At 37.0% G+C, this 17,993-nt stretch overlaps 1 protein-coding gene across 27 annotated transcripts in view; it reads right to left on the bottom strand.

Moving 5' to 3' along the window:
- Gulp1 (GULP PTB domain containing engulfment adaptor 1) overlaps window positions 1–17,993 on the bottom strand; it is a 253,266-nt gene that overhangs the window by 23,392 nt on the left and 211,881 nt on the right. For 14 of the 27 annotated variants that reach the window (XM_076550456.1, XM_076550468.1, XM_076550466.1 and 11 more), the window contains 4 exons: window positions 9,731–9,868; window positions 2,369–2,485; window positions 2,093–2,173; window positions 1,594–1,686 (listed from right to left, as the gene is read on the bottom strand). In XM_076550456.1, coding sequence (XP_076406571.1) covers window positions 1,594–1,686; window positions 2,093–2,173; window positions 2,369–2,485; window positions 9,731–9,868 — 429 coding nt within the window. The remainder of the gene's footprint in view (window positions 1–1,593; window positions 1,687–2,092; window positions 2,174–2,368; window positions 2,486–9,730; window positions 9,869–17,993) is intronic. The other 13 variants (XM_076550461.1, XM_015993710.3, XM_076550470.1 and 10 more) reach the window with 2 other exon arrangements.

Raw genomic sequence — 17,993 nt, forward strand, 5'->3', positions numbered from 1 at the left:
TGTCCTCAAAGAAAGGAAACATGGTGAATATTCTTTGGGTTTGCATTCCAAATGATGACACACTTGTTTCACTTGTTTTATTTTTTGACAACCCAAAGGCTGAACCAAAGCACACCTGATAAATTCTAGAAACAAGTACTCAAGACTCACTGGAAAAGCACTGTCCCCCATACTCCATGCTTTACAACAAGACTTACAATAAACATTTTAACACGGCTTCAAAGGGGGTATGGTGCATTTTGCATTTTTAGAGCCAAAGCAGAAGATAGGCCATTGTCTGTATCTTGAGAAAAGGGAAGCAAGGCAAAACGAAGCAACACAAAACCTTAAGAGGAGTATAAAGTGAAGGGAAAAAGTAAGAGGGAATATGATGAGAAGGCTAAGACCAATAACCCCACTAAGCATATTGTCTCCACTCAGGGGCCTGCCAACCTTCCTCTGCTTGGCTACTGCAGCTGACTGTCCCCAGTTCTGTCAGCAATGGACATACCAACTTCCTCCCACAGAGAATGGAAAAACATGAGTTGAACGTAAAGGGAAAAACAGATCAAACTTTCAGGTCATGCTAGTTTGAAGCCCTAAGCCCAGTTCTCATAGACGCATCCTTCTTCATGGTGATGAACTGGTAAGCCATTATGATATTGTCTATAAAATTGTATGTGTATAATTACATATAAATACTGTATATAAAAATTGTCATTTTCCAACAGTTTACTTGTCTCACAACGGTGTTTAAATCCATGCAATCATGCTGTAAATAGTGTGAATAAGATGTATTATGAAGATTATTCATGGTACAGATTATTAAACAGAAAAAATGTTTAGTATTAAATACATTTTTGCAGCCGGGCGTTGGTGGCGCACGCCTTTAATCCCAGCACTCGGGAGGCAGAGCCAGGCGGATCTCTGTGAGTTCGAGGCCAGCCTGGGCTACCAAGTGAGCTCCAGGAAAGGCGCAAAGCTACACGGAGAAACCCTGTCTCGAAAAACCAAAAAAAAAAAATAAATAAATAAATACATTTTTGCTAGAAAAAATATAGCTTTAAATTGCACCTTTTTCAAAAATTACTTAATAATGGTATCATCTCTGGTATTGAGGAAAGGATTTCAAAATCGATCAGACACAAATAATTTCATAACAAATGTTTTCATGATGTCTGAACAGAATTGGCACATTTCGGTGTCTGAAGCAACCACATCTAGTACATGGTCTTGTTCTCAGTCGGTTTCCTAAAGTGATGTCCAGCATTGCAGGTCTGGACGGCATGACCACTGTGTCTATCCCAGAAAATAATAACCAACAGGAAAGGACAGATTTGCTGCAAATGGAGAAAGTATATTAAACCTTAAGATCAAAGCAGGGCTTAAATTATTTTAGAAAACATAGGGGAACAAAAAGAGTGATATGAAAAATAACCATGTTCTGAACTACCCACAGAATTTAAACATGGAAAATCACCTTGCTGGGGAGTCTTCATCTCTATCCAGCCTTCGTTTTGATATTGATCACAAAATATGGCTTGAATCAGTACGGGATTCATGATCAAGAGGTGTTTGACATCATAGAATCACACACTTACTCAATGTACTTACTGGAGAGGATGACACGTGAGTTATTCTCAACCGGTTTTCTAAATCTTGTACTTTATTTTTAAGTTCCATATTTTCTGTTTCTAAATCTTGGATCTAAAAATCAAAAGATTATTGAATAATTTTCAGGATTTTTTTTCTTGGAAAATATTGGCTGTTATCTCAGCTACATTAGCAAATAACATTTTATTCTATTAAAACTCGAAAGTTCTCTGGTGCACAAGGAAAATTGGTTGCCAAAGCCAGGCAGATATCAGAAAATCTTGGGTCACTGGAAAGACATTAAATTAAAGAACAAAATAAAACAAAACAAAAAACCTTGTGTGTGTAAGTTTTATGTTCCTAATGTTCATTTCTGTGTTTTCTTGTTGAGCTGTACAATTCATACCCATAATCTTGGAGTATAACCACAAGACAGAAAAGCTGCTTGTGAAGACTGTAGGGTGGAGAAGTGGGGTAATTGAATTACAAAGGAATCTGATCTGCATGGGAATCCACTTACCCAGCATCTGCTGCCTCTGCTGCTCTGATCCCCATGAGAAGCATCAGGAAGTGAAGCAAAGTCACATGAGAACACTAAGTTCTTGTGGGAATTCAATATAAAACAGTTAAAGACTGTGCTGAGGCCCCAGGATGAAGAATTATAGGAATATGGCTAAAGCAGCGCCCGCCGTGTGAGGAACAATTAATGGCAGGCCTTCTCAGTCTGTTCGGCCATAAGCAAACTTCCCTGTACGCACATCAGACAAACGTGAAACGAGAAGGTTAGGTTACTCACTCTTTTCTGCATTCCAGCAATCTGTTTTCTTGTTTCCACATCTTTTCCTCCAGATTCTAGAAATTTCCTGTATGCCAGGTCAAAAGCTTGGCCGATTGTTAATGTTATTTCTTCAGCCTTTGTAGAAATCATAGAATGAAGATCTGCATATTAGTAACAATATATCATGCTGTTATTTACCCCCCCCACACACACACTGCACCCCCAAAACAAACAAACAAAAACCCGGAGGTCTTCAGAGACATTAGTAGGAAGTATTTCTGTGCTGGCATAAGGATCTGAGGTCTGTCAGCCTCAAGAATAAAATCAACTGTAGGAAAAGGAGGTCATCAATGAGCAGCTATTCAAGTTAGAAAGCCCTGTGAGTGCAGCCTTCCCTCTGTTGAACTGAAGAGCTTTCTGCAGAGTTCTTTTTCTCCCTTCCTTAAATACCTGGTACCAATTAAATGCAAGCATCGAAATGAGTGGTTTCTTTTGCTGCTTTGTTTCTATTTTCTTTTCCTAATGAGAAGGTGACAGGAATGAAGCCACCTGGGTATGGGGGTCCATGGACAATTCCAGGGAAGACCTCTCTAGACCAGCAACTAGGTCCAGTTGGTTCTTTGTTCCTCAGAGATTTGAGCAGTTTCAAACAGGGTCAGATCTTAAACATGGGATATTAGCGCAGAAACATGAAATTTTATTTGAAAGCTTCTAATTTTCAGTGGTGTTAACAGTTTACTTTTTTTTTTTTGTAAGATGATGATAAATGAACAAAGTATTGCTCTCTTCTGAATTGACCTGGTATACATTCTATCAAGAAGAAACAGCTACAGACACCCAGAGTCCACTACCTCATTCCTTCTTCACCTGAATCAATTTCCTAGCATTTGCATAAATCAGAATAAAATACTTATTTACTTAATTAACCCAAAGAGTCTTATTAAGGCATTAACCGAGTCAATGTACAGACAATGTCATAATAAGATGAATTCCTGTTTTTAATGACAGGAAAATAGTGGTAACATTAAATAGTGAAAATCCCACTTTAACAAACCAACATTGTTAATACTTTTTACGTATTATTAACTACCTAAAACAAAACATTCTTCTTAAAACTTAGCTATTTAATTGACACTGTCATTTTTATTAAAGGAGGGCTTTGCTACACAAAATAAGAATGAAAAATGTAGGCTGTTTCAAAAATTAAAACAGAAAATATGGTTATCAGAATTTATTATAAACGTTTCTACTATGGACATACTGGGCAGAGTGGATTCCTCCTATATTAATGATGCATATGCGTCTTGACAATAACCCAATTTTCTACACAGAATTAATGGAAGTTTTATAAATGTGAAATTTTTATAACATGGCATGCTTTAATCCTGGTTAAGGGAACTGCAGTCCATTGTTTAGTAGAATAGGCCATCATCTAAATCAGAAACAAACAGAAAATGTGATGTGTGGTTTTTGTTTTGATATTTTGAAGCTGGCTGGCCTATAATTCACTTTGTGGACAAGGTTGGCCTTGAACTCACAGTGATCTGCCTGCTTCTGCCTCCAAAGCGATGGAACTAAAGGTGCATGCAATCATACACATTCTTTCCCTGCTTGGCTTTGTAGGTCTGGGGTCATGAGTGAATCTCTACGACATGTATTTATTTAAAGTAAGATGAATGTTTGGCTTCAAATAGGCCATCACTTTTTTTGTGATTTTTTTTGTTGTTGTTGTGGGATATTTGTACACTGTGAAGATGTATTGCTGTGATTGGTGTAATAAAAAGCTGAACAGTTAATGACTAGACAAGGAAGATAGGCAGGATTTCCAGGGAGAGAGAAAAGGAGGAATCTAAGCACTTGAATCATGTCAATGAGACACCAACGAGACATGGAGAAAGTTGGACACATAGAATAAAATAAAGGTAAAAAGTCACATGATAAAATGTAGATTAATAGAAGCAGGCTAATTTAAGTTATAAGAACTAGTGAGGCAAGCCTATGCTAAGGCCAAGCTTTCATAATTAATAAATCTCCATGTGATTATTTGGGAGCTGACTCGCAGGATAGAAAACGACTAGTTACATGTTTTAGATTTTCCTTAAATTGTAAGAATTTGCACAGACAGGTCCTGTTAACACTGTCTCCTGCTCTTTCCAATGGTATCATGTCTCAAAGGTGCAGCACAAATCACAGCTAGGATATGGATATTATGGCCCAAGTATTGAAAACTTCATGACAACAATCCTTCACCTTGCTGTAGAGGCATTCCTTTTCCAGTCTGTTCTCATGTTTCCCTCAGACTATCAGCAAACATGAATTGGCTCTGTTTCTATGATTTTGTCTGTTTGGAGCACTATAGATGTAGAATCATGGAACACTCTGCTTTGGGAATGGCCTTTTCCTTTGTTTGAGAGCCATGGAGCTGCTGTATGCACTGACAACTCATTCCTTTCCATTGCTAAGTTCTGAGGTTGGAATGTATAAAAGAGTGTTTATTCACCTACTCTTTAGGGTGATTGTAGTTTGGGGCTATTAGCAATAAGCTAAATTCATGCAAACAAACACATATGCATGCACATTTGTAAATATTGTCAGGTTTGTTTTTCTGTGAATATTTTAAACTTTAATTTTTGTGTTGTGAATTTCCAAACTGTTCATACAAGAGTTGCATGTTAAGCTTCTTAAAAGACTTACAAACTGTTTACCCTGAATGGCTTTAGCATTTAGTGTTCCCAGCAGCTACGCATGAGTCATGCAGTTTCCACATTCTCATCAGCATTTGGAGGTTTTATTGTAACCTTTTGGGTAGCAAATGTCTCAGTTTGATTTCTAAACTTCATTTTCCTAATAAATGCTACCATGGGACGTCTTTCATGTGCGTATATGTCATCTATAGATCCTCCTCATCAGATGACATGTGCCTTTTGTCCATTCTCTAATTTGATGGACTTTGCACTGTGGAACACTTAGGGTTCTCGACAATAGCTTGTCTCCTCTGAGGTTTGCAAACACCTCTTTCCAGGCTTAGTTTGTTTCATCATCTCTGTAAGAGTCTTTTGCATACTAGCAATCTTCACATTATCCTATGGAAGACAAAGGATGAGACCATAGTCATCAGCTGCTCTCAGTTCATTGCTATGGTGGCTTTTTTCTTCCAGGCATCTGGCAGTTACACAGCATGGAATGACTTTATTTAAGCAAGTTAAATATCCATGAGTATTTGGCTTTGGGATTTTGAAGGTGGAGTCAAATTTGTTTTCTGCAGCAAGTCTAAGATGTGGCAGAGCACTGTGCACACTACAGTGACTTCCAAAGAAACTGAAAACCTGAATTTGTAATTTGTATTGCTTTAGTTTAAACTACCTCTGTTTATTACTACTTTATAATTTGACATTTATTTATTTAGTTGTATAAGTTAATTTACAGGGTAAAATGTAAGCAGTTTTTTCAGGAGGGTAATTCCTTACTAACTATTACAATACTTTAAAAATTTCTTAAACCTAAAACATTTATGTAAATAGTCTTCAAAAAGAGGTCTAAAATACTTTAGCTTTAGATGACATCAAGACTTAAGTCTAGGTTGCTATTGAACAAAGATCATGTGATTTCAGTATAAACATATTCTTAGTTTATGATAGAATAGAATGTTTCAAAATGAATGCAAAGCAAAAACTTACCTAAACTGGAAGGTAGAAAGAATAAGTTTTCTTTCTTTTTTTCTTTCCTTCTTTTGTTTTAAACCATAAAAGGTAGCTTATAACCATTAAACATTTGGGGTCCCTACACGGTGGCATAAAATGTACTAGTTTAATGCTGCACTTTTCTCACCTTTGAAGCATTGTTCTGTAAGCTCCACAAATGTCGTTTTAAAGGCAATATTCTCTTGAATGGTTTTAGCATACTTAACTATTCCCTGTCCTTTTAGCATTTGCATTTCTAGTATTTCTTTTCAGTTTTATTCCTCTCCTCCCATGTTTGATAGCATTTATTTAAGATGCTTTATCAGAAAGATAATTCCTGGGACAAAGGATAAAACTATGTCTTAAAAAGAAAAATAAGCAAAAACTATCTTTACCATTCTGCTTTTGTACTGTTATCAAAAATCAGGGAAGCATGTATTTGTGTATTTTCTTTCTGTGTTCTACAGTCTGTTCTATGGCCCTGGATGTCTCTCAGTTACAGAACCATAAAGAAACCTCTATATAAGGTATTTGTGTCTTGCTTGTTACTGCTATTTTTCAGAATCACTTGAACAATTCCAGTTCTTTTGCATTCAGGTAAATTTATAATAATTTTGTCTACAGTACAAAAGCTATTATTGTGATTCAAAGAATTGAATAAAACCTGTATCAGGCTTAAATAGAAACATGTGCAGACATACAGCACCAAGTGTTCCAGTCTGTGAACACGGTGTACCTTTCTACTTAAATACACATCTGTCATTTTCTTCATAAATTATTTATAGTTCCAGTCTACAAATATTGTCCAAGGTTAATTTTACAATTTTTGTATCTGTCTTTCATTTGTCAGACTTCCAGGTCTGACTCTTATTTCTTCTATATCTTTGATTAAATTACCCTCCTCTTTCCTTTTTTTGTTTGTTTGTTTTGTTTTGTTTTTATTTTTGAGAAAGGGTTTTTCTGTGTAGTCCTGTCTGTCCTGGAATTCACTCTGTAGACCAGGCTGGCCTCAAACTCAGAGGTCCACCTGCCTCTGCATCCTGAGTTCTGGGATTAAAGACGTGTGCTACAACCACACAGCTTGATTAGCTATTTTTATTTTTTAATAAAACATTAATTTTTAAAAATTGTGTTCATAATTTCTATTATTTACATTTTAGGATGGTTGATTGTTCTAAGTCTTTGCTTTAAAATCCAGCATCTCTGGCTTCCTCGTGTTACAACCTATTAGTTAACTCTTTTCATTTACTTTAAGATTTTCTGTTTCCTGATATGAAGAGTGATATTTGGTTCAATCTAAGGTATTCTGGGCTACCGACAAATCTGAGAAATTTACAACCCCCATTTTAGGTGTTATCTTAGACACAATTCCAGGAGGAAAATGAACGCAAAAAGAAGCCTTGTTGCCTGGTGGTGACAGAGGGCAAGCTTTCTCGCTGTGGAATTCTGGCTTCTTTTGCTTCTCCTGTCACTATGGAGAAAGGGGTATGTCTTAATGGGAAGAGATTGAGAACAAGGATGCAACTCCGAAGACTTAGATTTCTCCATCATTCTGTTACTAAATGTCACATTGGGAAACAATTTCTGCAGTCTTTGATGCAGAAAGGGTGGCATGTCAAAATTTCTGCATATAGATCAAGTCAACATTACATTTATGTTGATATTTTAATTAGAGATATAATTAAATATGTAGTGAAAAAATACAATGCAACTGAGGAAACAGTTCCTCTTTGAGCACATGAAAGCAGGCCCAATCTTAGAAAGGTGGGTTTGCTGAGAGACTACATCTTCCTTTCCCAGAATTTTAGGCCTCTATGCGGTAGCTTACTGGACCACAGCACACAGCTTTGTAAGTCAGCCCCTTTGTCCGAATTACTCATAAAAGCGTTAATATTTCTCATTTTCTTTTTATCTTTTTAAAGCATCCTTTCCCCAACACTTTGAGCTTCTTTGTTCTTTCTCTAATGCCCTCCTCCCCATGAGGCAAGCCTCCATGTCAGTAACTCAGATGGAGGGTTTTATTCCTTCATCATTCTCCTCCTCCAGACAGATGCTGGGATTTATAACGTGCCTTCCATATAAGTTCAACAATTAAACTCTAATAAAATTGTCCTTGAGGTTAAAAAAAAAGACCTATAATTTAAAAAAATATGATGTAGCTACATAAGAAACTCACTTTTGCTTTATGAACATAATAGATTTAGATGGGTATCAAGAAAAGATTGTGAAGTAGTACATAATTATAAGAATGTTGGTATTTATTATGAATTCTAATTATGAACCATTTCAGAGGATTCCAAGGAAGTTGATTTCCATGTTCAAGGCATGGATGAAAGAAAACTGAGTTTATTGCTTTGGTGTAAATGCTAAAAGTGTGTTATATCTTAAAATAGAAATTATTTTAGGAATATCTGCCTTAATATTCTCAATCATGCAAACAACATGCTGGAAGGAAGCATAGGAATATGCAACTATGGTGCATTTGTGAAGTGGGATGAATTATAAATAATGTGGTCTCCATATAAAGTCCCCTCTTGTCTGTAGAATACTGACTTGTGTTCAGAAGCATACTTTTCAGATGATGTTTACATCATCTGTAACATTTACAAAATTCCAAATAAATCTTATATGATGCTAAATAGTCACCACATGAACTTGTTTTTTAAGAGCTCTAAATTTTAAAAGATGTAGGAAATAATTTAGCTACTTTGAGTAAATTTAAACACTGTATTTTCCATCAAGAAAAAAATATTGCTGGGTATCTGTTATCCACCTGGTGTAAGAAATAAGTATAAAATAAACAGGTATTTATTTTCAAAAAGTCCACATGGAAAAACCAGATAAATAAACCACCTAATCAAGACATTAGTAATTTTCTATTTTTGAGAACAAGGAAAAAATAGAATCTAAATGAGTTTAGTTCTATTTCCATTTTAATCCAACAGTGTTGTTGAGGTTGGATGGTTTTCCATTGACGCCATCAATGGCTGCAATATGTGCTCAGATTAGGCTTTATAACAGAATGCAGACTTGGCTATGAAAATTAGCTTACCCTTATAAGCAAGACACAGGGTTTTCTTTAAGATGTTGGATGATTAAGGAATTGTTGCATTAAAGAATTTCTCAAACACCCTTACATGTTAAGAATCTCAGAATTCATTCATAGTGTACACACACACACACACACACACACACACAGGGAAGGGGCCTCAACACTACTACTTATGTTAAGTGTTCTGAATAATAAACACCAAAAACCAATTTTCAAAGAATTGGAAACGATTTAAGAAGCCATACAGCATTTATTCCTCAGCTTAAAGTATTTGTCGTCACTAAATTCCTTATATTCTAGGAAAAGCTCACTTTGCTCACTGCTCCTCTTTACATCATGCAGACATTAGTTAATAACTTTTAGATTAAAAGTTAAAATACACTACACTATTTTGATATAAATGCAAACATATAAAAGTAGCCATGATGCTCTAATGAAAAAAATTTGCATGCGAGCTTTTGTTAATGAACATAAGCAATTAGTTAGAATGAAATCCTGAAGGCATTTCTCATGACAGGATGGACCTATTAATGCAGTTAAGCATTTGCAGGCCTTATTCATTTCCAAATACTTTGTTCATACCGGAAACAAGACAATCCCTGGCTTGGAAAAGAGAACAAACCGCCCTAAAACATCTGGCATACTTACACACTTTTCACTGTCAAATACATAACACAAATGTTTATTTGACTCGGAATCTTTGCATATGAAAGTGAATATCCTCTTGTCTGTTTTATCATCTGCACAAAATGAGATCCTGTGAAGCTGGCAGTTGTGTTGGACTTCCTGCGAACATGAGCAGGGGAATAAATGTAATTCATTCTGAAATGTCAGCTGTGTTAACAACACATCTTAGAGTTTTGAAAGCATAGCGGTCACCTGTCAACCCTTGCTCTTATAAATGCACATGCCTTAGATATAAACAAATACACACATGATGGAGATGAAACTCCTGACTCAATGTTGAAACAAGACATTCACTGCAATGGTGCACACACCACTCCATACTGGAAAAAAGGAGGACCAGTGGGTCACAGGGTTCCTAAGGTACAGAGGATATTTAAAAACCATATTCTTTAAATCTTGAGTATTTTCATAATAGGATACAATTAAAACAATTCCAAAAGAACAAATTCTGCCAAATTATTTGCATTTTCTTGTACTGGTAATAATTAGCAGTGTCATCTAGAACAGAACCACCTCTGCACAAGTTCACACAAGCCCCAGTAATAACTCATCCAGAGTTCTCTCATTAAATAGCAGTTCTGGATGCTTATTCATTCACTCATTCACTTTTCTTTACAGGAAGGTCATCCTTGCAACTTTGGTAGCATAGAGCTGTTAACACGACAGCCTGCAGATGACTGAATCAGGGCTTGTAATTGGCAGAAAGACAACTACTCAACCAAACAGAGTAGCAGCATCGGTGCACAAACACACACATACATCCACATACCACTGAATTATGAAACTCAGGATCATCATCAATATTATCTTTATCACCATAGTTTTCTGAAACACGTTGGGGTTAGAAAAAAATCTTACGTTATACTTAACTGTAAGTGATGAAAATAAAATATAATCAATAATCATTCTGTTTTTTACTCTAGCTATATGCATTCTTTATTTCAAAGTGCATTATAACACACAATGTCAGTCAGAAACTCTTGTCATCACATTTGGTGGGTGTTGTAAAAGACTAGAGATGGGAGCTATTGTAGTTTCATCCAAAGCTGACTAGGTGAATGTCTTTGCAATTTTAAACACCAGAGTGTCTGCTATAAACATTTTTTCCTGTATTTATTGCAGTTGAATCAGAAACTCAAAGATTGTCATCAAAATCAGTAACAATGATGGCATAGAATATTATCTTTTTGTGTTTTACATGCATACTTGCTTTGATATAATCTACCATTCTTATTTCTACTTTGTTTATCAGACTGAAAATGAGAACTTAAATGTCACAGATAATAAATGCTAAGAGAATTCATCTGTAGCAATGCATTATCCCCTGAGTGTCAGCTGAATGACAGGTCACTAAGCATTTGCTGGATGAGCTTAAATATGAAATGGGAAAGATACTGTGTGGCTAATATGCTTAGACATTCCTGATCTATACACTTCTATTGGAGAGAGGGATAGTGCTAGAAAGAGTAGTATGTAGGCTTTCGTAACTAGCACATACTAATTGTAAAGAATAATTGGTTCATTGTGACATTCCATACATACATGGGACATACTTTCATCATATCTAGCCCATTGTCCACTGTAAGTTCTGCTACCCCATCCTTTCTCTTCTCTAAAAGTCTCTCTCCTACTTTCATATTCTTCTTCTTTTTGTCAATAGGCTATTGATGAGGGCATCTACTTTTTCTTGACGCTAATGCATAGATAAACAATGACTGTATATGTCTCAGATTTTTTTTCACATTTTTTTCTGATACTGCAAACATTTTTTTCATATTGACATATATATTTTTGTTTTAATACAGTCAATCAAATAACAACCCTGAGCCATACTGCAGTTTCTGAATACTGATAGCTAGTATATATCATTAATAACTATATAACCATGTTTATGCTACATTTCCCTCTTATCATTATACAGTTCAGAAAATAATGACTATACAACTGTATAACTGTATAATTATTGTTATATGGTTCAGAAAAAAGTGATTAATTATTTCTGGAAGAGCAGTCAGTGCTCTTAACCAAGAAATGTGGTGGTATTGTGTTCCCCAAAATATTGTGCACCCTAATAAACTTATCTGGGGTCAGAGATAGAACAGCCACTAGATACAAAGGCTAGAAAATGGTGGCTCTCACACCTTTAATCCTAGCATTCCAGAGGTAGAAATCCTCTGGATCTCTGTGAGTTCAAGGCCACATTGGAAACAGCCAGGCATGGTGACACACGCCTTTAATCCCAAGAAGTGAGCCTTTAATCCCAGGAAGTGATGGCAAAAACAGAAAGATATATAAGGTTAAACTTTTAGGCTTCGAGCAGCAGTTCAGCTGACACCCATTGGGATGAGGACACAGAGGCTTCCAATCTGAGGAAACAGGATCAGCTGAAGAACTGGCGAGGTGAGGTGGCTGTGGCCCATTCTGTCTCTCTGATCTTCCAGTGTTCACCCCAATACCTGGTTCAGGTTTGACTTTATTAGTAAGACCTTTTAAAATTCCTACTACAATTATTTCTACCTACTTATAGAATAAACACATCATTTCTGTAGCAAGTGGTGCAATGTGCCATTTTTTATCCACCCAACCAGTATGGTCACGTAGGGTATTTGGTTGTAATCAGTTCTGCATTAGCCTAATATTTGTTTATATTGGTGTGATGGTTTGTGTTAACTGTCTCCTTGAGAAGACCCAAGGATCACACCAGGAAACAGGCCCCTAGGCATATCAGTAGGTGATTATATTGATTACATTAATTGATGTGGAAAGACCCATGTTTGTTGTGGGTGGGACCATTCCTGGGCAGGATATTCTAGAATGCATAGAGAAGGAAGCTGAGTATTAACATGCCTTCATCATTGTCTTCTGTCTGAGGACATAATGTCACAGAATGCTTCAATAAATGCTGTCTTGTCTTCCTCTACTACGGACTGTAACAGGAACGGTGATTAAAAACTCTTCCTTACACAGTTTTTGTTGTAGTATTTTACCACAGCAACAATAAAACAAACTAAGGCAGTTAGCAAAGTCATCTTCCTAAGAAAGAAGACTAGCGCTGAGGACTATACCTTCATTCTCTTGCTTTGATTTTCATTTTAGGTACTGGGGATTGAACTCAGAGCTTCTTGTATTTAAGGATAACTTTTTCTGTATACAGTTATACAGTCCACCTTGTGATAAAATTCATGTATATTAAATCTAGAACTAATTTTGTGAGATGTGATAAAGAGATTTAGGAACACCACCAACAAAACACACATATATTTATAATCAATACCATTCATTACAGCTGAAATAAAAAAGATTAATATGTATTTCTCTCTGTGCCCACTGTTTCCAGAATCACATGCTTCATTTACAGAATAATTAAGAGAAGTAGAAATGAGAAAAGCATAGGTGATAGCTGCTACAGATTGCATTTATTTCAATTTTACCCACCCAAGTGGGAAAGAAACAGTTTCAGTAAAGAAAGGTCATTCTTGATTAATAGTGTATTTAAAAATCCCACCTCTTACACATATATCTATAAATAAATTTAAGAGCCTCATGTTTAATTGATCTTTTTTATAAATTCCAACTTAAATAAAGTGACTTTTATTATTAGATTCATTTATTTCTCTTGAAGTAGTGGTTTCTAAATTTGTGTGTGAGAGTTCCTGGTGAAATGTATTACTCTCACCTCATCTCCTTTCTCTCAAACATACCACATGACTGACTTCTCATGAGAACTGATTCTCAGAGGCACAGTATGACCACAGACATCAACATTCCAACAGTGTCTTGGGGACACTGGTGTTTAACAGAGCTTGTAACTCTCTGAGTAGCTTTTATTTTTCCCAATGGAGTGAAAAGATGACACTTCCTGTATGTGCACTTAGTCAAGTCTTCCTGTATGTGCACTTAGTCTAGTCTTCCTGTATGTACACGTGCACAGTCAAGTCTTCCTATACATGCACACAGTCAAGTCTTCATGTACATGCACACAGTCAAGTCTTCATGTACATGCACACAGTCAAGTTTTCCTGTACATGAACACAGTTGTCTTCCTGTACATGCACAGTCAAGTCTTCCTGCACATGCACACAGTCTAGTCTCCCTACATATGCACACAGTCAAGCCTTCCTGTATATGCACACAGTCTAGTCTTCCTGTATATGCACACAGTCTAGTCTTCTGTATATGCACACAGTCTAGTCTTCCTGATATGCACACAGTCAAGTCTTCCTGCACATGCACACAGTCAAGCCTTCCTGTATATGCACACAGTCTAGTCTTCCTGCACATGCACACAGTCAAGTCTTCATGTACATACACACAGTCAAGTCTTCCCGATATACACACAGTCAAGTCTTCATGTACATGCACACAGTCAAGTTTTCCTGTACATTCACAGTCAAGTCTTCCTGTACATGCACACAGTCAAGCCTTCCTGTATATGCACACAGTCTAGTCTTCCTGATATGCACACAGTCAAGTCTTCCTGATATGCACACAGTCAAGTCTTCCTGCACATGTACACAGTCAAGTCTTCCTGATATGCACACAGTCAAGCCTTTCTGCACATGCACACACTCAAGTCTTCCTGTACATGCACAGTCAAGTCTTCCTGCACATGCACACGGTCAATTCTTCCTGTACATGCACACAGTCAAGTCTTCCTGTACACATGCACAGTCAAGTCTACCTATACATGCACACAGTCAAGTGTTCATGTACATGCACACAGTCAAGTCTTCCTGTACATGCACACAGTCTAGTCTTCCTGTACATGAACACTTTTGAGGAGAGCATACAACAGTCCATTTGTAAGAATGCTGTTCAGCAGAGGGAGCTGAAGGTCTGGGACAAGGATGGACACTAATATTATTGATCTGAGTAAGGCTGTCAGGAATGATCAAAAGTTAATTCACTAGTGGTGTTCCATCAAATCCTGTTGCACCAACATTTTACTGATGGAGTTTACTCATGAAAACATAGACTTTGACAAGAACAGTTTAGGAGACAGAATGACAGATTGACAAGCTGGCAATGAGAAGCATTAACTGGCAGAAATCTGAAAACAGGGTTATCTAGTTACAAGAAGAACACAGGTGAACATCATTCAACCTCTTGCCTCTCTTGCCTTTACTCTGATTTTCACAAATTACAGGCTTGTTCTACACTAAAATCGATTTCATAGTCTATTCAGAGTATTTTTTTTTTGTTTTTGCTGGACAATAATCACCTATTAGCACCTCCTCTCTTTTCTCTCTTCTTTCCCTGTCCTTTTAAATTTGTTTTTTTTTTTGTAATTCTATTGTCATATTTAAAAATTAAAGGAAAAATGACTCTGAATTCCCAGGTAAAATATCAAAACCTAGTGAAGCAGCTGGGACCAACTGGAAGATGTGGTGGTATTGTGTTCCCCAAAATATTGTGCACCCTAATAAACTTATCTGGGGTCAGAGAACAGAAAGCCACTAGATACTTAGGATAGGCAGTGGTAGCACACACCTTTAATCTCAATACCAACCATAGAAGACCTGGAGGTCTATACAGACAGGCAGTGACGAGGAGGTCATGTGGTTGGGTTTACAACCAATGAGAAGGCAGAATAGAAAGTCTATAAAAAAGACAAGCAGACAGGAAGTAGGTCTCTTGCTGAAGAGGACAACAGCAGCAGTGAAGGGTAAGGTTTTTAGCTGTGACCTCTTGGGCTTTCATCTCTAAATTGGCTCTGTGTTTCTTATTTAACAAGACCATTCATCTACAGGAAGATACTGCTTACTGGGATTAATAAGAAGTATTTCACCAAATGGTCAAAAAGCCAAGAGAGAAGAAAGAGATGTCTGAACTATTTGTTGGAATCCTTTAGAGAACTTTTTCCTATTGTTCATTTACAGAAATACTGTCTTATAAAAGGCAGATTAAAATCATGCAGCACACAACAGGTTAAATAAAAATTTGTAATTCACAGTCTTCTCAACTACTACTGGTGACACTGGTCCACACGTATCCTTCCTCAGTCTCACATGGCGACAGATCCCTCATACTTATTTATTAAGTGGGACCAACATGGATTGTCTTAAGTCTTTATATATTGTACTTTTTTGAAGATATGACATTATTCAATTGAAAAGACTAAAGAAATTATCTGTACACACTCTATTTAATTGTACTTGTATTGTCTAAATATTTTAAGTATAGAACAATGAAACATTTGGATCATGCATGCTAAGTGTACACTGTTAGGAACTAAGCTGATTACAGGATACAAGTGAGGTGTACACTATAGTGCTGCCCTGTACTTGTTACTCTCTTGGTCGATTGTCCTTTTTGCACATGTCATATACCTGACGAGTTTTTCTCAGCCTAGCCACCCATTTGGGAAATGAGCCTCACTTTTAATTATCTCGTATCTAAGCAATCTACATATATGGTGGCCTGTAATGACACTCTCACTCTCCATCACTTCACTTCTTTGTTTTCAGCAGCAGTTATATTGGAACAGATGTAACTAAGGGCTTCAGGTCTTTATTTATTGTTTAACTGGGGGTGGGTGTACAATAGGAAATCACTACAAGGTGCATTAACAAGTTTCAAATTCAGGCCTTGAATTTGAAGGACACCATCATTCTATAACAATGGATCTAGGAAAAGGAACCACGTGTGTATCCATGTCAAGATCCCTCAACTATTTACAAATACATGAAAGGATTAGGATTCTGGGTCTGGATAGATGGCAGTTAAGACACCGAATGCTCTTCCAGAGGACCAGAGTCTAATTCTCAGCACCATATGTAACTCCAGTTTTAGGGGACCTAATGCCCTTTCTGGCCTCTGTCAGCACCATGCATGCAGGTGGTGCTGTAGATACACATGCTGGCAAACCACCCATTCACATAAATAAAATAAATTTTAAAAATAAGTTTAGGATTCTGTAGACAATGTCGGGCCTTAGACCTCATTTTCTTCTGCCCAAAGAACTCATTCCCAATATGGTAAACTATAATTGTATCAGAAATGTTTAATGAAATAAGCAGGAACTCACTAGTTTTTTTGCTGCTTGCCTGTTTCGTTTCTTGCCTAACAAACTACAAGCCAAGAGTTCGTAAATGGCCTAACTTGACATAATACAAACAGTGCAGCTTCAGCCAATTACATACAGCTGGGTTTTAACCAATCACCGGCAGCCAGCTCATTGCACCATGTCTAAATAAGGCAGACATCCAGCTGTAGCCAATTAAAAATCTCCCTACCATTTTTATATTTGACTTTTAAGCCTCATTGCTCATGCTGGTGGGTGCTCCTAAGTACTGTTTGACTTAAAGACTTACTATTGGGGTGCAAGGACTGAATAGGGAGGGTGGTAAAGAGATGGAAGAAACTAGGGGGTCAGGGGAGAAGATCAACTAAAACTAGGGGCTCAGGGGAGAAGATCAACTAAAACTAACAATATATGAAAAAACCCTAAGGAAGACCGATAATTGGTAAGACAGGTTAAAAGTATAAAATATAAAAACAATGAGTTTAAATGGAAGGACCCTGCATAAATAAGATAAAGCTGCTCCTGGGAAGCCTAAGTTGTTAAATGAAAATCCCTATGTCAGAGAGGTAGGTTACCTCCTGTGAGTTATTGATCAAGGATTCCCCCGAGGAGCCCAGATAAAAATATTATTGCCACTGTTGTTTGCTGTCCAACAGAACTAGATGGCAAAACCCTGTTCCTGAAAATGCCATAAGTGTCAGCCACGGGACATGGAAAAATCAAGTTGGACCTCGCCAGGAGCTTTCTTCCTATTGGTTTGCTCTCACAGTGCCAGGAGGTGCTATGTAGGCTGCTGAGGAAGAACTGCAATGCAGTCTTACTAAGTCCAGTCCTTGCATGCTATACTATCAACTGGACAGGCAAGATGAGCCCACTGGTACAACTGTGGCAAGTCTCTATCATAGGGACAACCAACCACTTTCTGATTGAATTTGAAGTCTGCATCAGAGGAGAGAATTCCTGTCTGGCACTGTAGACCTGGTCAAAGCCCATAGACATAGAAGTCCTAAGTCCTAGTAAGGAAATCACTGCTGTTGTTTACCAAATGGACATAATGTGTCACCAAACTACCTCCTAAATAACTACATTTATATGTCCATAGATTAGTGTTGTCAATTTGGGCCATAAAAACTTCCTTTTGCAGGTCAGTGGTAGCGGCATGGACTCGTGATTGCTGAAATGATGAGGAAAAGTAATTGC

This window comes from Peromyscus maniculatus, chromosome 13 (assembly GCF_049852395.1).
Source record: "Peromyscus maniculatus bairdii isolate BWxNUB_F1_BW_parent chromosome 13, HU_Pman_BW_mat_3.1, whole genome shotgun sequence".
NCBI classification, from domain to species: domain Eukaryota; kingdom Metazoa; phylum Chordata; class Mammalia; order Rodentia; family Cricetidae; genus Peromyscus; species Peromyscus maniculatus.